At 38.0% G+C, this 20,635-nt stretch overlaps 1 protein-coding gene across 3 annotated transcripts in view; it reads right to left on the bottom strand.

Moving 5' to 3' along the window:
• COL5A2 (collagen type V alpha 2 chain) overlaps positions 1 to 20,635 on the bottom strand; it is a 205,929-nt gene that overhangs the window by 10,792 nt on the left and 174,502 nt on the right. For all 3 annotated transcript variants that reach the window (XM_068948332.1, XM_009666275.2, XM_009666274.2), the window contains 27 exons: positions 18,437 to 18,490; positions 16,544 to 16,642; positions 16,050 to 16,094; positions 15,844 to 15,942; positions 15,486 to 15,539; positions 14,206 to 14,313; positions 13,480 to 13,533; positions 12,706 to 12,804; positions 11,897 to 11,950; positions 10,938 to 11,036; positions 10,774 to 10,827; positions 10,622 to 10,675; positions 10,067 to 10,120; positions 9,407 to 9,460; positions 9,022 to 9,066; positions 8,425 to 8,523; positions 7,423 to 7,530; positions 7,245 to 7,298; positions 5,411 to 5,464; positions 5,239 to 5,292; positions 4,101 to 4,154; positions 3,133 to 3,240; positions 2,979 to 3,032; positions 2,705 to 2,758; positions 1,450 to 1,611; positions 1,229 to 1,336; positions 97 to 204 (listed from right to left, as the gene is read on the bottom strand). In XM_068948332.1, the coding sequence (XP_068804433.1) occupies positions 97 to 204; positions 1,229 to 1,336; positions 1,450 to 1,611; positions 2,705 to 2,758; positions 2,979 to 3,032; positions 3,133 to 3,240; positions 4,101 to 4,154; positions 5,239 to 5,292; positions 5,411 to 5,464; positions 7,245 to 7,298; positions 7,423 to 7,530; positions 8,425 to 8,523; positions 9,022 to 9,066; positions 9,407 to 9,460; positions 10,067 to 10,120; positions 10,622 to 10,675; positions 10,774 to 10,827; positions 10,938 to 11,036; positions 11,897 to 11,950; positions 12,706 to 12,804; positions 13,480 to 13,533; positions 14,206 to 14,313; positions 15,486 to 15,539; positions 15,844 to 15,942; positions 16,050 to 16,094; positions 16,544 to 16,642; positions 18,437 to 18,490 (2,043 nt within the window). The remainder of the gene's footprint in view (positions 1 to 96; positions 205 to 1,228; positions 1,337 to 1,449; positions 1,612 to 2,704; positions 2,759 to 2,978; positions 3,033 to 3,132; positions 3,241 to 4,100; positions 4,155 to 5,238; positions 5,293 to 5,410; positions 5,465 to 7,244; positions 7,299 to 7,422; positions 7,531 to 8,424; positions 8,524 to 9,021; positions 9,067 to 9,406; positions 9,461 to 10,066; positions 10,121 to 10,621; positions 10,676 to 10,773; positions 10,828 to 10,937; positions 11,037 to 11,896; positions 11,951 to 12,705; positions 12,805 to 13,479; positions 13,534 to 14,205; positions 14,314 to 15,485; positions 15,540 to 15,843; positions 15,943 to 16,049; positions 16,095 to 16,543; positions 16,643 to 18,436; positions 18,491 to 20,635) is intronic.

Genomic DNA, 20,635 nt, shown 5'->3' with positions numbered 1-20,635 from the left:
GAACTCAAAAGGTGTTCTCCATCTCTAACTTCAACACTAGGAGAATAACTGCTAGACTCCTGCCTTTTTATCATGGTATTAGGCTTCAATACTTACTTCCGGACCAGCTTCACCTACAGGTCCAGTGGCACCTGACTGGCCTATAGGTCCTGGAGGACCTTTATCACCTGGTGGTCCCGTGGGACCTTGTTTTCCTGGTGTACCCTAAAAAAAGATGAGAAATATCACATCATAATTTAAATCATAAAATAAAGATGACACAAGAAAATTGCTGCCTGTAAAACACCATTTATGAATCCAGTCTGAAGTACCATCAACGTTTGTAACTCCCAAAAATAGAGAATTAATAAAGGTGTTTGTATAGATTTTGGATATATGTTTGATACACTACGTTTTTAAATTGTTTCATTGTGTTTGCTGCTTTTTAATAACAGCTGTTTGAATAGGCCTTTGACCAGGAGCAGCACTTCAAGTTAGTCTTTCTAGTAGCAATTCTAAGCACACACTCCCTTGATATGTCTGGTGGCACCATCCATGACAGATAAGGACTTGCTGACTCTGGGAGACTAACCAGACTCTGGAAAAACATAATGCAATTTGAAATAGCATAAATTTTTTACCTGTCTCAACACCAGCACAACTTCTGAACCTGTGACAATCTCTGGTTGACTTTAACTTTAAACTGACTTTATGAATCCAGCGGTGTACACTCTATACCACCCTTTTGCTAAAACTCTATTTAATGACTTGCTCTCCTGGATCATTAGGCTTTCCAAGAAATATCTGTAAATCCCACGTGAAAGCAAAGAAAGCCCAAATGGCAATTTTGAAGACTGTAGTTCACAATGATATGCAATATTAACTCCCATTCAGGTGGCCTTCGGGTACCTAAATGAAGTCTGCGGTTGGTTTTTATTTTTAAAATACCTGATTCCCAGTCAAATTCTAACACGTTAACCAGAAGTCTTAACACTATTACCTATTTACTCTTAATTCAGATCTTCCATTATGGCAAAATTTACTCTTAGTTCAGATCTTCCATTATGGCAAAAATAAAATCTTCCACGTTATGCCCTTGCATGAGGTTTAGTTATTCCCTACTCTCTCTATATTAAATCCTGTAATGGGAGTTTTCCAACTTTCTCCTCACGCATTGGCATTACATTCTCAAACCCACAAAGCTGATGAAAATGCTCAAGACTGGTATACTGACTTGATTGTTACTTACTGCAGGACCTGGAAGCCCAGGCATGCCTCTTTCCCCTCGCTGTCCTGGCATACCAACAATACCTCTTTGACCAGTAGTTCCCGCTGGACCAGGGGGGCCATCTGGGCCCTGAAATCCACAAAGGATAAACCATTACTATCAGTTCACTGGCAATAACATAGGTAACAAAACCAAGCCTAGAGTTAGGTTAGGGAGAATTAATACCATCAACAAGAACATACCGGTTGCCCGTCTTCCCCTGCGTCACCCTTGTCTCCAGGACCTCCAGGGGGCCCAGCTGGCCCTCGATCTCCCACACGGCCATGAGAACCAGGATCACCACGAAGACCTGGGGGACCTTCTTTTCCTGGCTCACCAATAGGCCCAGCAGGCCCTGGAGCTCCCTAAAAAGATTAAAAGACCTCATTACACTAGACCTTGATCTGAACAGGACAATTAAACTCTAAGGACTGTGTTTTGATTAACTATAAATACACATATTTAAGAAAAGACCAACGTGTGATGACCCCAAGCTAGTATCACCTCATTTACAGCAGTGCTGGACTCCCAGGATTTTCTAATGTTGTACTAGCTCTATCCCTCTTCCTCCCACCCCATTGCTATTCCAAACTCCCCTCCTTTAAAGGACTTTTTTTTTTTTTTTTTTTTAAATTTCAGACAAGACATTATGGCCAGAAAATTCATCCTTGTCCGTTCTTTCCAATACCATCAAACTAAAAGTTCACATTCAAATTTTCTATTACCCTGGTCCCATTTAGTGCTTTCTTGTACCTTTGAGCATTTAACAAAATGTTTTTGAAAGACTTCACATTCATACTATGTTTTTAAAATAGTTGCTTTGACTTCTCTTCACCTTTTGATAAATTCACAATGACTGTGAGTCTTTTTCTCATCAAAACATAAAAAGACATATGAAGAGAGTGACACACAAAGAAATGGAGCAGAATTTTTACTTGTTGAGCCACAGCTCATTTTTTTTATTTCAGTGTTTCTGTAAGTGTTTAGACATGAGGGTTCTTTTGGTGCTTTTTTTAAATGTTAGTGGACTATATAAACAACTTCACTGATGAGAAAGCCTGGCAGGGGTCTGTTCCTTTTACAGAAACTCTCCTGAGGTCAAATATCACTGAAGAAAAAAATAAGGAAAAAATAAGGGCAGAATGATACAGGATGTGGTTTTGTTTCTGTAAGCAATTAATTCACCCAAGCAGTTTGAACAGCTCAAAGCCTAACCAAAGCCTACTTAACCCAGTAGAAAGTTTTGCACTAACCTGCTCACACTGGTTAAAGTCCAAGATTAATAAGCTTTATTTAATAAAGCAGGATGCAAACCTGCAGCCGCAGAAGTCTGTGCTAACAAGCTGCCATAGCATCAGACCACAAACAATGCTTCATCCTTCCTGTTTCAATTAGTTTTCAGGTTTCCAATTACCATTTTATAAAATGAACCTATTAGGAATATGTGAATTAACTTACAGTAGGTCCTGGAGGCCCAACTCTTCCAGCAGATCCTGGGAATCCAGTAGCACCCTGAAAACCATTCAAAGGACAACTTTACAAAAAGAAATACAGCATTGTTTACCCAAAATGTTCTTAGCTCAATTAATGAGCAACTATTATAATTGCAGTCTGTGAAATGCAAGCTGAAATGAAGACAGATATGTGCATTTTTTTCTTTTACACATATTTTATGTAAAATTGTATTATTAGATTATTTATAGTCAGGTCATAGAAAATAAAATCTACTTACAGGTGGACCCTGAGTTCCTCGACCACCTTTCAGACCAGGAACACCTGGAGGACCCTAAGAAGAAAGAGAGGTGTGATAGTGAACACCCAGGACATTTTAAATAAGCAAGATCAACCTATGCCACTGGTTCTCTGATAGCGTTCTTTATACTTACTGGTGGACCAGGAGATCCAGCAAGGCCCTGTGGTCCTGGAGATCCAGCATCTCCTTTCTGTCCAGGTTCCCCAGGTTCACCTTTCACACCTGGCTGACCATCAGGGCCCTTTAAGAAATAATGAAAACAAGAGAGACAAGGTCAGAAAATACCAAATCTTTCCAGCCTGAGAAAGTCTGTAGGGTACTTCCGGAAGGCAAAACAAACAAACAAACAAAAAAAAAAAACAGGAGAACAAATCAGCCCAGAAAACAGTAGTAGTGTATTTGCCCAATGGGACAGTTCAAGAGAACTGTAACATTCCACCACGGTCTTTAGATTACCATAGATGGGATTTTCTGAAAATTCTGTGAAGTCAATATTTGCATTAAAAATATTATCAAATCTGGTACATATTTTTTATTTTCTTTAGACCCTTTAGCACCTCTATATTTTCTGTTTTCCTTGGCAGCTATGACATATCTAAAAGTAAAAAGGATTCAGCAAACATTCTCTTTTCTAGATTTTTCCACCCCAAGAGCAGTAGATGCCTAACTTTGTGAAAGGTCTGAAATGCAATATGTAGACTGGGAAAGTCTGGGGTATGCATTGAAACTCACAAACTTTCCACTTGTTCCTTTTATTCATTCTAACCTCCACGTCTCATGGAGTAAATCTTTGCTACCTTTCAGCAGATGGCAGTTTATAATTTTCCTCATTTTAATCACAAAGGAAGCAACATAGCATATTCAGGAAGATATGAAATCTGATGAACAATTACATAATCTTATCAACAAAAATACTTTTCAACTGTCTAGGGTATTTACTGGCCCTTTTCTTTACATGATATAATAATGAGAAAAAGAAACAGCTCTTTTTGTAACAAAAATGTGACTCACGTTCCAGAATTATACTCCAGAATTATTCATAATGTAAGAAATGAAATGCGTCAAAGCACGAGTAAAGGATTAGTGTTATACAACACATACCGGAGGACCAGCAAAACCAACAGCACCAGTTGGGCCATTTTCACCTCGGGAACCCTGGTGAAAAAACGAAGAATAATTGGTTTTAATTCACATAAAAGTCTTTCTATATACAGTGTAATTTGCAAGTAAGAAGAAAAGATATAAACTATTTACTATCATAAGTGTAATTATATTTCTCAGAATCAAACGATCACTTAATCACACAGTAATCACACATTTCATGTGTTAATCTCAAATTTAATCACACAATAAACAGTGTTAACTATGATGTTAAGATCTACCACTTCTTCAAGACTATATGTAAACTTTCAAGAGCGAAGACACGTGCAAGGACTAAAACTGCAATAGGAGAAACTCTGTCCACAACCACTTCCAGTGAGAGCAGGATTAGCTGAGAGCACACTCTGTGTGACCCCACCATTCCAATCAAAGACAGGGGAAAAAAAACAATAGTTCAAATATCTACTTTACTGTGAGGTCAGAACGGGCTGTGAGCTGCTTCAGCTGAGCTTTCCACAGAATGTTTGTTTGGAAAAGAAGCAGATGATTGCTACCAAGCTCCAGCACTCCCCAGAGGGGTGGAAGCTGTTTCAATTTATGCTGGAAATAAGATTGTTCTGATTTATGACAGAGTTAATCAATTCCAACCAGTAAGAACGATCTAGAAGGGCTGAGCCCATAATTCCCTAATCAAAGTCAACCCTTAAAATTCTTAAAATCACAAATAGGCTGAAGATGACAAGTTAACATAATTAGATCAAGTAAGATGTATCTCTACCCATTGTCCTTCTAAGTATTTATATGTGTACAGTAGCATCTGTATGGTGGTATAGACATGCTTTTTAAAAGACTGAAACAATTAAAAGTGGTAACACACTTTCAGGAGTGAGGTAAATGAGTGTAACTCTATGCAGAAATTGCCCTAACACCAGCACCGGACAAAATCTGACAAGAGTTTTACAAGTGTACAGCATAAAGACTGGCACTACAGATTTTGGCTAAAAAGGAAGGAGAAGAAAAAGAGGAAAACCTATTAGCAAGTGAGAGAAATGCCTGGAGTTTGGATCAGTGTTAAATATTAGTTCCCTAGCAATATTTGTTAGCTCATGCCAGGCAAAAATCAAACATGTTTACTCACAGGGTTTCCACGGGAGCCAGGAGGACCAACTAGACCTCGAGGACCTGGTTCACCCTTAAAATAAAATTAACGGTTATTTCCCAAGTAACTTGTCTGAGGAGTAGTGAAAGTGCCAATAAAGTGCACTGCTATTAAGAAACTTCAGTAGGAAACGGCATAAAAATCTGGTTACCTTTTCACCAGTGGGACCTGCTGGACCCATTGGGCCTATTGGACCAGGGAGACCCTGTTCAACAAATTAAGATAAAAGGAAGTTAGAAAAGAGAAGCTTCAAAACCATTCAGTTAAAACAACTCTTATATGACCACTTTCACGCGCATCTTAGGTCCTCCGAATTCTTCTCCTTTACCTCTGCAAGTCTTCTTTATCTAAAATTTACTCACATTTTCTTTTCCAGTGACTGAAAACCCGTATCTCAAAAGCCCTGCTTTTCCTCATTCTCTCATTTTTCACTAACTTCATCTCCTCCTTTCTGCAGTGTTTATGAAGACATTGATCAAAAAGCTCTGGCTTTATTTTGCTCTCTCAGGAGGAAATGAGGTCCTTTTCTCCCACTTGCACAGAAGCTCTCTAGATCTTTTCTGCAAGTACTTCACCATTTAAAATAATGAAAAAGGGCCTATCATTACCTTTGAAGGCTCATTTATTTACATCATGCAAACTCCTGAAAAGTGCCTTTTTTGCCTTTGTAATGGCGTTTAGGCAGATCAGTTCCAATCTCTCCCTCCAAACCAATTAGCTGCACATAATGATCCTGCAGCACTAGCCATATTACCTTCTTGAATACTTAGACACCCCAATTATTATTTGCTTTCACTAGAAGCAAAATATGACAGACTTCATGCTCCAAGTTTGTATTGAACAAAATTTCCTTCTCGCAAAAAGGTGCCCTGGAAGCTGCTTCAAATTGCAGAGAAATACAAAACATTTGTATTAACAAAAAGTATTGCATTACTGTCAGTGCTCTAGTGACGAGAAGCAGAGATATCTGCAGGTATGTGGTTTTAGAAGAGGGATCTACATTCAGTTCACCACGTACATTATGCACTTATTCGTTACCATAAGGTATGAACTTGCCTTTTAACAACTAAGTACTGCTCTATATCTATGATACTATCTGACTTATACAACTAATTCCAGCTAACAGCTCACAATTCTGAGTTAAGGCTTCTGTATGCTACAGTTTCTCCAAAAACCTTCCCTCCTCTAACTAGAAATTTAGCCCAGGTGGTTTCCGAGGCTCCTTTCGTATTTATCTCAGATTTCCATATGGCTAGCTGCTAGTGCTCCAACTGGTTTACAAAGTTCAGCAAACTCAGATATATGCAATATATATATACACAGTAACTCCAGCACTTCTGGGAAGCAAAGACGGTCAGTGCATACACAGCAAACCCAATGCACTTGGGGTTCTCGGACAGTTGGTCTTCGCAGGAGAGTGCAACATGTCTTGAACATATTGGGTTTACTGCATACGAGCAAACCACAAGCATTATTTACGCCCAAGAGATTCAAAGCTTTTAGAAGCATCAGTAACTCACTGCTCTTGAGCTGTATAGTACATTTACAGGCATTTTTGCCTGCAAAACTCAGGGCAGGAAGAGGGCAAATCAATCCAAATGATACGGAGGCATCCAACTTAGCCCAACAGTCAGAGCCAGTGGGTTTGCTTCTTGGCTACTGAACTCTGCCTGTCCCTTTTTCACCTTTTCACTCTTGTTCAGCTTAGGTAAATCCCAAATCAACATCTTGCTTTTGAGAACCTTTTCCACTGACATCTAAACTCCCATTATCTATCATACAAAACATGGGCTTGAAACAACTGTGCATAGCAATCTTCAAAAAATTCAGAGACCAAATTTGGAGAGTAAGTGAGATGAGATGATTGTCAGCCCATGGTATCTCCAAGTTGAATACTGTTTATCTCTATGAGCTGAGTACCACTAACACAGCAAGCAATCTGCTACGTGGAGAGTGGGTCTAAAAAGAGTGATAGATTTACTTACTCTTGCCCCATCGTTGCCAGCTGTACCTTCAGCACCTTTCTCACCTATGCCGCCCTATGGAAAATACCCAGAAAGTCAAAGTTGTGACACCAAATCCTGAATAGTTCATATGCTGGAATATTTGCAGTATTAAGAGACAGTTTATTTCTGTTCTGCTAAGCAGAATTAACAGACTTACCCTATCACCCTTGGGGCCAGGAGTTCCAGCAATCCCTCTTTCTCCAGGCATACCTTGAAGACCTGGTGGGCCTGGATCCCCAGGCGTCCCACTAGGGCCCGGGCTTCCCTGAAATGAATAAAACGCAAGTTTTTGCATATTCGTTTGAGAAGTATCTTTGTCTCTAGGCTGTCCCTGAGTTGAAGTCTCAGGGGTACCATTGTAAGCAATACTTTCCTCTTAAATTTGGACCCAATTCATATCCAAATACTTTTCTTTTCTCATTGTGTTACTCAGGAAGTTCAGTTGTCATACTGTAGTCTTTCCAAAACACATTAGTATGTACTCAGTGCATCCTTGGTGAGGACTGGCCAAAAAGAAGCTCTGGCTACTTTCTGCCTTGAAAAAGCCTGGGATGTGAGATAGGCCCACTACACCAGATAGCAACAGGTAAAAATTGCCAGGGGCATAGATGCTTTATTTATGCTTTGCATCTAACAGTTATGTCCATCATGTGCATTACAGGTCCTATAGTACCACATATGATTTTGGGGTGATCTTTCCAGACTCAATTAAACCAAATGTAGATGAAAGTAGGGCTTGCAGTTTCACTTGCGGTTTTCTGCATTTTCTTTTAAATGCTCAACCGTGCTTTGTCTCTTCATGTAAAATGACTTGTTTCTAAAAACAGGGCCAATGCTAGGGAGCTTTCTGCAGTTTAGAAATGGCTTTGCCCTGTTCTACTGAGAAATACAAAAAAAATATTTTAAAATTTACATCTATATACATGAAAACAAAATGTGATTTCTCAACATTTTACTACCTTGCATTGCATTCATACTGTTATACTGGAATAACATTCAATACTGCATGAAAACTCTCCTAGAACCCTCATCTAAATAAGATAGCTTTCACAAAAAGATAACCATTTTATAATAACAAAGACTTCTCTTTTGCGTTCTTCCAAATTAGCAGAATTATACATGATGTCACTGCAGCAACATAAATCTCCATTCAGCTTACCTTTGGACCATCTGGACCATGACCTCCAGCCATACCCTTTTCACCCTGAAGTCCTGATGCACCTGGCTCTCCCCTTTCTCCTGGATTGCCACGTTCTCCCTAGAAAATTATAACATATAGATAATTATAACATATGTAGTAAGCAGGGAACAATTCAAGTATGAAAAATGATAAACACACCCTGCATATAGTGCTGGTATTTGAAGAAAGAGCCCAGGAACAAATTTTAGGAGAACTATTCAAAGAAAAAACAAGATTTATTCTCTTATCTTTTATCTTTAAAGTTGCATAATACCTTTTTTCACTCAACAAATTGATAACAGTGTCACTTTCACAGGCTGTAAACCAAATAGTTTCGCAATCTGTGCATCATCTGAAGAGCTCTAACTACATAAAAACCATTAATTAATATAGCCTCATGAGCTATGAAAAGGTCTTTGGAGTATAGAACTAACATATCATTTTAAACTGTATACACGTTTATAATCATTTTATTAGTGAAAAAAAGACAAAATATTGACTGAAGGTGTTCAAGTCTGTATAGAGTATCAGCCTTCAACCTGCTATGAATGGTTAGTTCTGAAAGCAAATACATACCCTAGGGCCCAAAGGACCAACAGCCCCAGGATCTCCAGGAACACCCTGTGCAGAGGAGAAGTCACTATTAGTATGAAAACATTATAGTTATGGAAATTAGAGATAAACTTTTTCATAGTTTTCACAGTACTGTGAATGTAGATGGCTAGTTGGGAATAGTATCTGTTTATGACAAGAGGATGTCCAGTGTCCAAGAGCATGTCCAACCAAACCAAAGCAGATGGCTGGATGCTAGTCATTATTATACCCAAAAGCAGCCTTCACAGACAGTTTGCAGACTATATCAGTACCCACTTTGAAACATAGTGAGAAAGTAAATTACAAAGAGAAGAAAAGGTAAAACTCCTTTATGAAGTGAATTCTTATTAAGTTATACAGAAATTACCTGATCACCTGGCTTTCCTCCCTCACCAGGAGGACCTGGCGGCCCAGGCAAGCCCTGGAAAAAAGTAAATAAAATGGTCACTAATGTGATGAAATTTTATGTAAATTCAGATTTAATTAAGACACCGAGAATATGAAAATAGAATTATACACAGTAAATGAGATTATGCCCTCAGTGATCCCCAAGCAAAATAGTTACATGAATACAGCATCTGTTTTCTTCCTCTCTACAAAGGAATGACAGCCTTTACGTATTTTTAGTGTTGACATGCATGTCCTACAAATGTTGAAGTACTCTATTAACAGAGACAAATTTTATTGCTGCTACTAGCAATAGTCTTCATTACTACTTCCTTATCAAAACAATTCATTTGCTCCATTTTTGGAACAAAGGAATTTGGAAAATCTCCAATGCAAAACTAAAAAACAACATAGGTTTTCTCAAGGCATACAGATTGGTAGTTAAGACTTATGTCGGTTCAGTTTAACACACAGTTGGTGGTAGAACTAAGTATCGCTAATTATGCTGAGCATTATTGCCTTAGTTCTGAAGTTTTCATTTTGCTAACCATCATTCTGTTGAACTTCTCTAATCTAAGTTGATAAAGACATGGCTGCTTATTTTTTCCTCTTAAAAAAAAAAAAACATGAGTACACATACCTGAAACCCTGTAGGACCCGGAGGGCCTTGTTCTCCTCTTTCTCCTGCCAGTCCCTAAACAAGAGAAAGTACTAAGTGTAGAGTAGAGAAGTACAGGCAGGCTCCACATTTTTCCTCTATCTGAATAGGACGGGTATTTTCAATTATGTATTTGTTTATTATATATTTTTACTTACCTCAGGTCAACATATACCCTATGTAAAAGACGTAGTAAGATATAGCTCATCTCCTTACTTAAGATCACGAAGTAAATTTTGTGCTGATGGGAAAACATTCCATTCCAGTGAAATTAAAGAAGCTAGGAAAACACGAAAATTTTGCACCTTGCACTATCTTTTGTAAAGGTCAATAAAAGAAATTGGAATATCAATGTATACATGTTTCAACACAAAGGTCACCATTTTTCTAGGAAAACTGTTTATTTACGTGTTCTTAGGCTTTGTTTTGTTGATTAGAATCAACAACTGGCATGAAGACAGATAAAAACAGAGGCAGAAAGATTAAGGAACGGATGGAAGTACAAGCAGGCAGGCAGTGTTGAAAAAGTTGACTTACTGGTGGGCCAACAGGACCAGCAGGACCAACTTCACCATCTTTACCAGGGGCTCCCTAAATTACAATGACAAAAGAAGTCTTATATAGTGAGCATATACAATAGAAATGCATCACTTTCTATAGTCACTTAAAACAGTAACAGTCACACTCACTCGCTGTCCTGGAACACCCGCATTGCCTGCTTCTCCAGGTTTTCCAGGATCACCCTAATTTCAAGAAAGAAAAATATCCATTTTTAGCTACTGTTTTCATCCATTAAAATATATGCAAATGCTGAAACTTAAGCAGATGCTGGGTAACTAGGTGCCATACTCACACTGCTGCCCTTCGGTCCAGGAAGGCCCATGCTGCCTGGCTGACCTCTGATTCCTATTGAACCTGCTGGACCCGGACGTCCATCTTCTCCTGGGGCACCCTACAGAGATACAGCACTTTCCACATCAAATTAAAAACACTGTTTACTCATATGAGCCTATTTACCCCTGGAACATGACTCCCAGTGATACTAGAGCCTAACCAGCACTATTGGAACTTGACAACAGCAGTGAAGAGAATAGATATTTGTACTATTTCGAAGAGAATAGATACTTGTACTATTTCAACAAAACAGTTGCCTTTAAACGGCATCAATATATTGGATACATATATCAGAGCGTAGTAATGGAACCCACACTGTTTCTCAGTAGTCACAGATGAAAAAGGTCAGCATGGAAGATAAATGGCTTTCCAGCATAAACCAAACTTCCCTAATTCTACTTGTAACTAAAATAGGCATTTAGTGCTACAATTTTTCATTTTCAAGTTGGTGAATCTAGTAAATGCTAGTTAAAGCACTTACAGTATTTTATATATATATTATATTATTCTGGTTTTGGTGTTGTAGTTATGAGTAAAAAATGTCTTTAAAGCTGGCAGAGCACTTTATGGAGTTATAGGCAGACTGCTAGAGCTAACTAAATATTATGCAATCATTATCATGGAACCATTATGTACAAATACTTTATTGTTTCCAAAAAGAGACAGTCAGAAGAGGTATTCAGTTCACAAAGACTTAAAAATCTTGCAGTAGCTGCTACACGACTGACACATGCAGATAAAACCAAAGGAACGTTATTTGCACTAATCCAGGAGCTGGGAACCTAAAAGTTAACGCGTAGAGGAAAAGGTGAACCTTTAAAAATGAAGAAAACTCAAGTTAATAAAACTAATTTCAATGAGTTGGGACTTTCAACTTATTGTGGCATAAGTGAAAGGACTAATTGTTATACCACTTACCAAGGGGCCAATTTTTCCTTCGGGGCCTTGAACACCTGGATTTCCCGTCAAACCCTAAAAATAGGAATAACATTAGTGTAAAGTTGTACATAGAATTCTAGAACAAGAGAGAAACGTAAATGAACCCAAAAGATTTGCTCAGTAATTAGTATTATATAAACACTAAGACATTTTTTACACAACATTTTCTTCTCTGCAGCTAAGGTCCTCATCCTCACTGTTAAATTACTTTACAGCTTCACCCCTCCATTGTCTTTGATCTCTTTTCCTACGCTCTCTTTTATTGCTTTTACACATCTCTTCAGTGTCCCACAGGATCATCATCTTTATTTCTGCCACTGTTGCCCAGTGATCTATATTATATCTTGTTCTTGCCACACCCTTTCTCTCCTTTTGTGATATTCCAAATTCTCCTCAAATGTTCTTCCTGAAAAAATTTTCCATAACATGCACCACTCAACTATATAGGTTATCAATCGCCAACTAATGAAGGTTTGACCTTAAATTAATGTTTTCTGTGATAGCCATGTGCTTTATAAGCACACATCCTTCAGCTGCCAGTCTAATCAGGGCTATTTCTCCTTCTTTCGAAGATAAATGGGATCTTGCTTTCAACCTCATGGGAAAAGAGAGAGATCTTTTTGGCCTTTACTCTTTAAGTGGTCCCACTGAAATGAAGTTACAACGAGGAAAAGGAATGAGGAAAGTCCGTTCTCATACAACAGGCTTTTTAATTCTGTGAAGTTCATTGTTGCCGTCTGAAAATAGAAAGTACCATGGTTTATAAGGTGTTGCTATCAGTTCCTTACCCTTGCACCTGGGAGGCCAGGTTCGCCAGGACGCCCAGGATCCCCCTGGCCTCCTTTAGGACCAGAAGAACCTGCTGGACCACGCTCTCCTTGAGCGCCCTAGAAAGATATCAATGGGCTATTAGGTAATAGGTAGACCAGCCACAGTTAGAAACATTTAAATAAAATAATATCTTCTATTAAGGCTATATTTCTGCAAACAGAGTTCCAAAATATCTGTATCTTTATTACTACTAAAATGTGGCCTCTTCCATAAAACAAATTTATATTAGGAATTTAGAATCCTTGCATTCTTACGAAGAGTTAAGAATCAGCAGAAACACTAGCCAAATACATCTGAGTCACTGCCCTGGAAGTGCTATAGCAGTTAGGAAAGCCAAAGACGGATAAGCCCATCTGTTCAATGGATAAGCCTAGAAAAACTGTACCATACACTACAGAGCAAACGTACTCAGCAATACAGTAATGGTGACAGGTCAATGTCTCCCACCTATTCGCATCTGAGTACGAGAGAGTATTAAGTCAGGGACATACAAGGAAAGCTGAACATCACAGGATTTAAAGTGTTTCTTCTCCATAGTATTTTGCTTTCAAAATATTCAGACGCCTTTCTGGCATTTATCAATTCCTTTGACCCTGCTTCAAGTGATTCTGAGGATCTGCCCATTTGCCCAGAAGCATATGCTTTTAACGGAATACTTTCTTTCCATATATCTGCATGTATGAAAATTTCAAAAGTGACCCAGTAAAAGACTGCACGCTAATTTTATTTACCTTTGGTCCAGGCAAGCCATCAGAACCTGGAAAACCACGATTACCGGGAGCACCCTGTCAGAAGCGATGCATACAAGATCATCATCTTAATTTTCACGTTACTTATTGCAAGTAAGTAAAAGAGTTATGGCTTGGGAGTTCAGTTTATTTTCTTACAAATTCCTCACTTTGGTACTTTAAACTTGTTTCTTTGGAGTGGTAACAATATCTAATTGTTTTATTTACGTATGCTGAACAGCTTCTTTGTGAACAGCCTCACTGAAAAGATGACTACCATTTGTACAACGGTAAAGCAAAAGAAGTATTGATACATTCATTAGACCTACAATGTTTCTGTTAGTATGTTATCTGCACACTGAATACATGAATGAAAAATTTCACTCTAAAAATAATGCACAATATCACAGACTCCTTTTCCCCCAAAATAGAAATCTGAAGAAAGAACTATTCAGGATGCAAAAAGCATCATGCTACATTTTTATATCCTGATCATCACAGTATCATTTTCAAAAAAAAATATATTGTGTCACAGGAGTACAGCATCCTAAAATTACTAATCTGCTACATAAACAAATTAGAGACATAAATTAACTACTGCTATGAAAACAAAGTTTGACTCCACTTACAACCAAGCTGTAATAAAATTCATGTTTAGGTCAAGATGAGAGGATTTTCAGCCTGGCAGTCACCCTCTAACAAGATATACTGATCTTCTGGACTGCTTACCCTCTCTCCAACTGGACCTGGTGGACCTACTGACCCAGGATCACCTCGAGGGCCTCTTTTCCCTTCTTCACCTATAGGGCCAATAGGACCCTGGGGACCTTGTGGGCCCTATTGAAAATAAAATTCATTGTTAAGCTCACTGCTTCTCAGGCATATTGAAACAATAATGTTCTAAACAACATAAACATTTTCCCTAATAAAGGAGAAAAATATTTTATAGTTATATTTACAAAATATATTTACAAAATAATATTTACAAAATGCAGCTATTCAGGGTCAGCTTTTCCTTTTTTCAGTATTCACAAGCTGATATTTCAGTAAGAAGTGCAGGAAGAATAAACTGTAGGTCCGCAGTTCAGCTCTACAGTGCTTCTTGTAATCACCTATTTCCTCAGACAGAATAATTTGTAATTACATTTATTCCAGTTGAGCAAGAAACAGAACACTCAAAATTCAATAATATTCTTGTAGAAATTCTCAAAGAAATGAGATCCAGTCAGTTGTAAAGAAACCATTACTTCATGGGCATAGTTTTGTCAGCTATTACATGAGGACTAAACTAGAAAACAAAAAAAGGTGAACTGACCCCAACTCTGCAGAATCTCTTTTACTCTAAAATTCATATGGCTACAGGATGGAATTAACCACGTTGCCAAAATTTTCTCACAGACATGAACAGTGGGCTAAACAGCCATTAATACCATCTAATATTTTTTGAAAAATAAAAAACATGTTATACCTCTATATAATTAAATATATTTTCTACATTAATATACACTATCCATATATTTATTTTAATATTTAAGCAAAAATGTAATGAATATATATACATATACATGCATAAAATGTATTAAGTATATTTTATTTAAAATGAAAAGGGTTTTTTTTTCCCCATTATGTTCAGCATGTACCTGTGTGCTCTTAAATGTCCAAAAATAGATGGTATCCATTTCTCAAGAGATGAAATTAGAATAAAGTCATTCCATGAGTGCTGCAGAAGCCTTAATAGATATGCTGACTGGTTTCTCTGTCTTCCAGCCCTTATAAGGCCTCAACTGGCTAGGTGATTTATAACCTCCAAGGACCTACTTTACCATTCATTCTTAGTACTATCCAGGCAAGTTGATTGTGGTTTGTCTTCCACAATAATTACTTGACAGACAAAAGCAATCATGAGAAGTAGCATTAGGTAAGTGTTGGAAACTGTTAACAACCTATTCAAAGCATTCAAACACGGCTTTGTAATTCCTTTTCATTTTAGAAAGCATGGAGAGACTTACAGGTTCACCTTTGGGTCCTGCTTCTCCCTTGAATCCTGGCACACCAGGGTCTCCCTGAAAACAAACACACATGTCACACCCTCCGCATAAAACATCCAACCACTTTGGATTATGCTTGGTAATAAAAAAGCATTGCCTAGCTTAGGAACTAATTGTAGGTAATACAGTAGGAAGTTTACAGCAGTCTGTCTTTCCCCTAAGCATTATGTCGACAAGACAAAAATCTAAGTATGAGCTTAATTTCAGAAGATAACTGTTAGTTTTTGTCCGATGTACACAGAGACTCACTGTTAATCACTGCTTTAGTTCTACTGAGCAACACAACTGAAGAATATCACTGAGACAAAGACATTATTACCGGCTGGCCTCGAATACCAGGTGGACCAGTACTGCCTTGTGGACCTGGGGAACCAGGTGGACCTAATAAGCCAGGGGGGCCTCCAGTGCCTGGAGATCCCTACAAACAGAAATATACCAGCACAGTAAGGAAAAAAACAATTTAAAAAAAGGAAATAAAATAAATGCACTTACAACATTTCTTCAGCAGATGATTTGACTACTTACTGTTGGGCCTTTAGCGCCTGGGGAACCATCTGTCCCTTCAGTCCCCTAAAAATAATGCACCAATCACTAAAATGAATTTTAATGAGTTAAGTATCAATAACAAAAAAAGAATAAGACAGTCATTTGATCTGCTTTACAAGAGCAGACAATAAAGGCTATTCAAAAATATAGCAATGTAAGATCTGTCTGGGCAAATGCAGATATGAATAACAAAGCACGTAAGTTTATGTGACTTCTAACACATTTAAGCTTTAAAGTACTTTTAGGATTCAGACTACATTAGGCTGTGTAATTTTTGGTTTTCCAAGTTGTCTTAACTAAATAATGAAAAGCTATTCGCAACAAAATAAGTAGAAAAAATATGAACGATATCTTTTTTGGGGAAAAAAGCCTGTTGGGTAAAACTCAGTCTCTCAAGTAAGGTACTAAAGTCCCAGCTATGAACAGACAATACACAAGCTGAGCACTGAGGAACTAAAGTTTAAGGTACTTACAGGAAGCCCTTGTGATCCAGCTGGGCCTTGTGGCCCTGTTTCACCTCTTTGTCCTTGAGGACCTTCAGGACCACGAGGACCCGTCGGACCTGCTTCACCCTAAGATTTCACAGGGGAAAACAACTGAGGATTACTTTGCTCTAAAAGTTGCACTTCAAAGAAACTAAGGAGGAATAATGAGTTTATAAGAGACAAATAATTCAGCTCTGAAATAGTTTATGATCCTTTAAAAGGTTTTTTTACTTACCTAATTCCGCCTCTATTGCTTCTACATGAATGTAAAACTTTAAAATTACAAACAGAATTTTTCCTCATTTTACATAAGGTCATGGGAAATTTCTGAAGAGAAGCAGCATTATATCTAGGGCAAGTGGCCTAAATCACACCATAAGGTTACTTTGATCCTACTCTTACTTCTGTAAGATAGACAGCTCTATAAAAAAATCCCAGTATGTACTGGTAATTTGAAAGCGCTTTTTGCATCTTCATTAACAGCTGAGGCTTGAAATTCAGAAATAGTAAGACATTTGGAGGATTTTTTCCACAGCATGGATGAACTCACTGTTGCAGCACTATATTGAAGATTAAAAAAAAGAAAAGTAATTCAGCACAGTAATCTGGTTGTCACAGGTAGTGCCGGTCTTAAGATGGGCTAAACAGATGATCACTCCCAGGAAAGCCCTGTAAGATTGGACTGGATGCTCCAATAAAACAATTCTTCCTGGTATCTCCTTTGCATTTTACTTTTATTTAGGTAAATCTGCTTTTGGAATTGATGATTAATATTGTGCCTTCAGAGCTGCAGCCCACATCTTCAACATGCAGTTTGCCTAGCTCTTATGAGTTCAAAGCAGCTATTTCAACTACATCATCGGACGATGAAACCTGAAGGTAGCTTCTCCCTTTCGAAAACCTTTCTTGATTCTTCCCTTGACAACTTCTCCAAATATATATTTAGATATTTAATGCTGTTTAGGCATTATTACCAAAACATTTTATGACATGCATTAAAAGGATTATCATATAACTATAAATTGTGTTAATACTCTTGTTAAGGCTTGTTTCCTGGTAATTGTTTTGTACATGTTGCCAGTTTCACAATAACACAGAACATCTGCTGAACTTGGCTACCTGGAATGGAAAAATAGTTTTTTCTTGTATAATTTTTTCCTATCACTTTTGGGAGTGTAAAGTAACAGAGAGGCACAACTAGGGGGCAGCAGGGAAAGAAGTATAAGGAAATCGTACAAGTCTTCTGTTCAGGCTTATTTGCAGACTTATTCTCAAGGCCAGAAAAAAAAAATATTGAGTTGTTTCCTGAAAGCCAACAAAGGAAAGTCAAATATTGGCAATGCTGTAGCTATTTTTTTTCTTTTCAGCCCAATCACAGAGCCACAAAACGTTTTAAGCATCATTTAAAATATTGCGATGAGTAGAGGTGCAAGCTCCGCTGCAGTTCAGGCATTCTTCTTACCAGAGTCTAGGTCGTGTCAGAAAGTGTATAAGCTGAAAACGGTCCCTGGAAGGTCCTGCTTCCATACAGATTCCTGCATTACCAAGTCTTAGACTGGTCCCTGCAACTCAACTTGCAGAATGTATCTTGCAGTCCTTGTAACGTACTGGACAATTTTTTTGGAGCACAGCATGATAGTTATCCTAAAATCATCCCTTTACACAAGTAAAAGAAAAAACAAAAAAAGTATCCTGTTTTTTTATTGCCGCATTTGGCTTCTGATTTACAGCTTCCCTCTCAAGGTCTTAATTAAGATTGATTTCAGCAGCTCTCAGGGATCTGTATACACATCAGTCTGAACTCTATGCAGTCTAGAATGTACTTTTTAATTCTGTGTTGTTAGACATACTGAAAAGATTTTGTTTGGTTGGTTTTTTTACCTTTACACCAGGAGCACCTGGAAAACCTGGAGAACCAGTTATGCCAAGCGGGCCCTACAAAACACAAATGCACAAAGCTGTAATTCTACAGTTTGGATCACACAGATTAGAATCTAATCATTCGGTAAACATTGGTCTGTATCTAAGTATAATTTTATTATAACTATCATTCTTCTAAGTCATACACATACGCTTTATGGAATTGTGGTGTAGTGTTTTAATAGCATATTTATTGACCGGCAAAGTTACAGCTCTTTATTCACCTATTACTGCCTAAATTGCAGTCTATACAGTTTATAACTATTATAGCAATTGTTTTTCAACTTCAGTTTTTAATAAATGGCTTACTTCCTCTTCTTATGTTTATGTTAGTGTGGTAAGGTAATGAAAAGATACTTGTTAAGCAATCACTACCTCTCCTACAGAATGCTGCAGAGGAGAGTCTGGGTTCTTTTAAACTTAGAATACTAACCTACAAAAAAAGAGAATCTGAAGCCAAAACTGCATTGAAACAGATTACTAGCCAAGATTTTTGAGGTGAACAACACGACAAGTGAAAATATAATTAAAGAACTACCCTTGCTCCCTCGACTCCTCAACCCCACCGAGATTCTCAAATTCACTGCCAAATTCACTGCCAAGCTTTAACATGCAGATTTTGTTTCACCTTTTCAAGGTGGTACAGACAAAGCCATGTACAGCAGGGACAGTTTCCTGCTTGGATGCTTGTTCAGAGATACGCAGATAACCTCTGGAAAAGGAAGCGGAGCACAGGCTAGGTTATGGCGTACCATGCAATAAAATGCGCTGCAGAGGTAACGTCTTTGGCTCCTAGCAGCAGCATAGCTCTTTCACAAGAGCGTTACATCTGAGACAGCCCTTCTTAAATGCAGCATTAACTGATAGCTTGAGCACTGCATACTGATGTGGCTATACTGCTTCTAGTTCTAGAGCCAAATTCTTGGTGCACTGCATCGCAGAGCATAGACCACACCTTATGCGGCTGAAAGGATGCTAAGTTTGGGCATAGGTGCAATCAGCTGCAGTTACATTATATGGCAGACTGTCCAAGGTTGCTGGGAAGCAATCTTCAGGTGTATACACTTCAACATGCCCGTCTGGTTCCATCCTGCTTTGTTAGGCAGGAAGACCTCCAATTATGGGCTTTGGAGTAAATTTTTAAATTGTTTCCGTTTACATAATGCCTCCTGTGCTGAACAAAACGTTCCATAGGAGACGACTTCTGCTGTATTATAAACTCTCTAGAAGGCGGCACACAGTGGTTGTAAGTATTCACTGCAACTCCATGTTCCCAGATGACTCCTCGTCATCTTTTCCCGATTTTCTCCTTTTTTGTAAAATATGACACTTTTTTGAAAGAATGTTTTATGTAATGAGGTTCTGCTGACAAACTTAATAAGAACAATCTGTCCCAGTGAGTATTATAGACAACATTTTTGCCATGGCCTTGCAATAGATTTCTTCAGCACTGATGTAACAGCTCACTAAACATATTCTTGAAAAATCTATGTCCCAGTTTATTGGATCACCAATATATGTCTGCCAAATCTCTCTCTTCTTGCAAGGAGAATTCCAGAATTAGGATATACCACTCTGTACTAAGCCAAACAATCATGCATTTGAATAGCAACCCTCCAATGAGAAATATGTGCATTAAGTATCAGTATCCCCCTCATGACACCATACGCAAAAAATGTTAGCCAACCAACCATCATGTCCAGTGAAGCTGAGCTCATATTTTATGCCAAATAAAAATTTCAGACTTCATGGAGAATTTCATTACTAGAGGTTTCTTACTCTGCTTTAGATTTTATTTTCAATGCTGAAAAACCTTTTCACTCTTTCAGTTTCTTGTAATAGCTGTAGTTAACCCTTTTTTTCATGATACATCAAATAATTGAGATTTGTGGCTTTTATACACTGACACTCATGTTTTGAGCTTCTATTATAGTGAACTACTCCTCAGTGAAGTTTGCAATAAAACAGTCTGTTCATTAGGAAGACATGGGGAAATGAATGCTTCTCAGCACTAATACCACGATTAAATAAAGAGCGTGCACAAAATGAAATTTTAATTGTTGGCAGGTCTGTGGGTTTTCGTTTTTTTTTAAGCTGAACGTCACAAAGTGACAACTGCATCCCAGAAGGAATGCTTTCAGAAAAAGCAAACAGAATAAC

The sequence above is a fragment of the Struthio camelus genome, chromosome 6, assembly GCF_040807025.1.
Source record: "Struthio camelus isolate bStrCam1 chromosome 6, bStrCam1.hap1, whole genome shotgun sequence".
Lineage (NCBI taxonomy): Eukaryota > Metazoa > Chordata > Aves > Struthioniformes > Struthionidae > Struthio > Struthio camelus.
The sequence above is the reverse complement of the archived record's forward strand: the minus strand, read 5'-3'. Positions and strand labels throughout refer to the sequence as shown.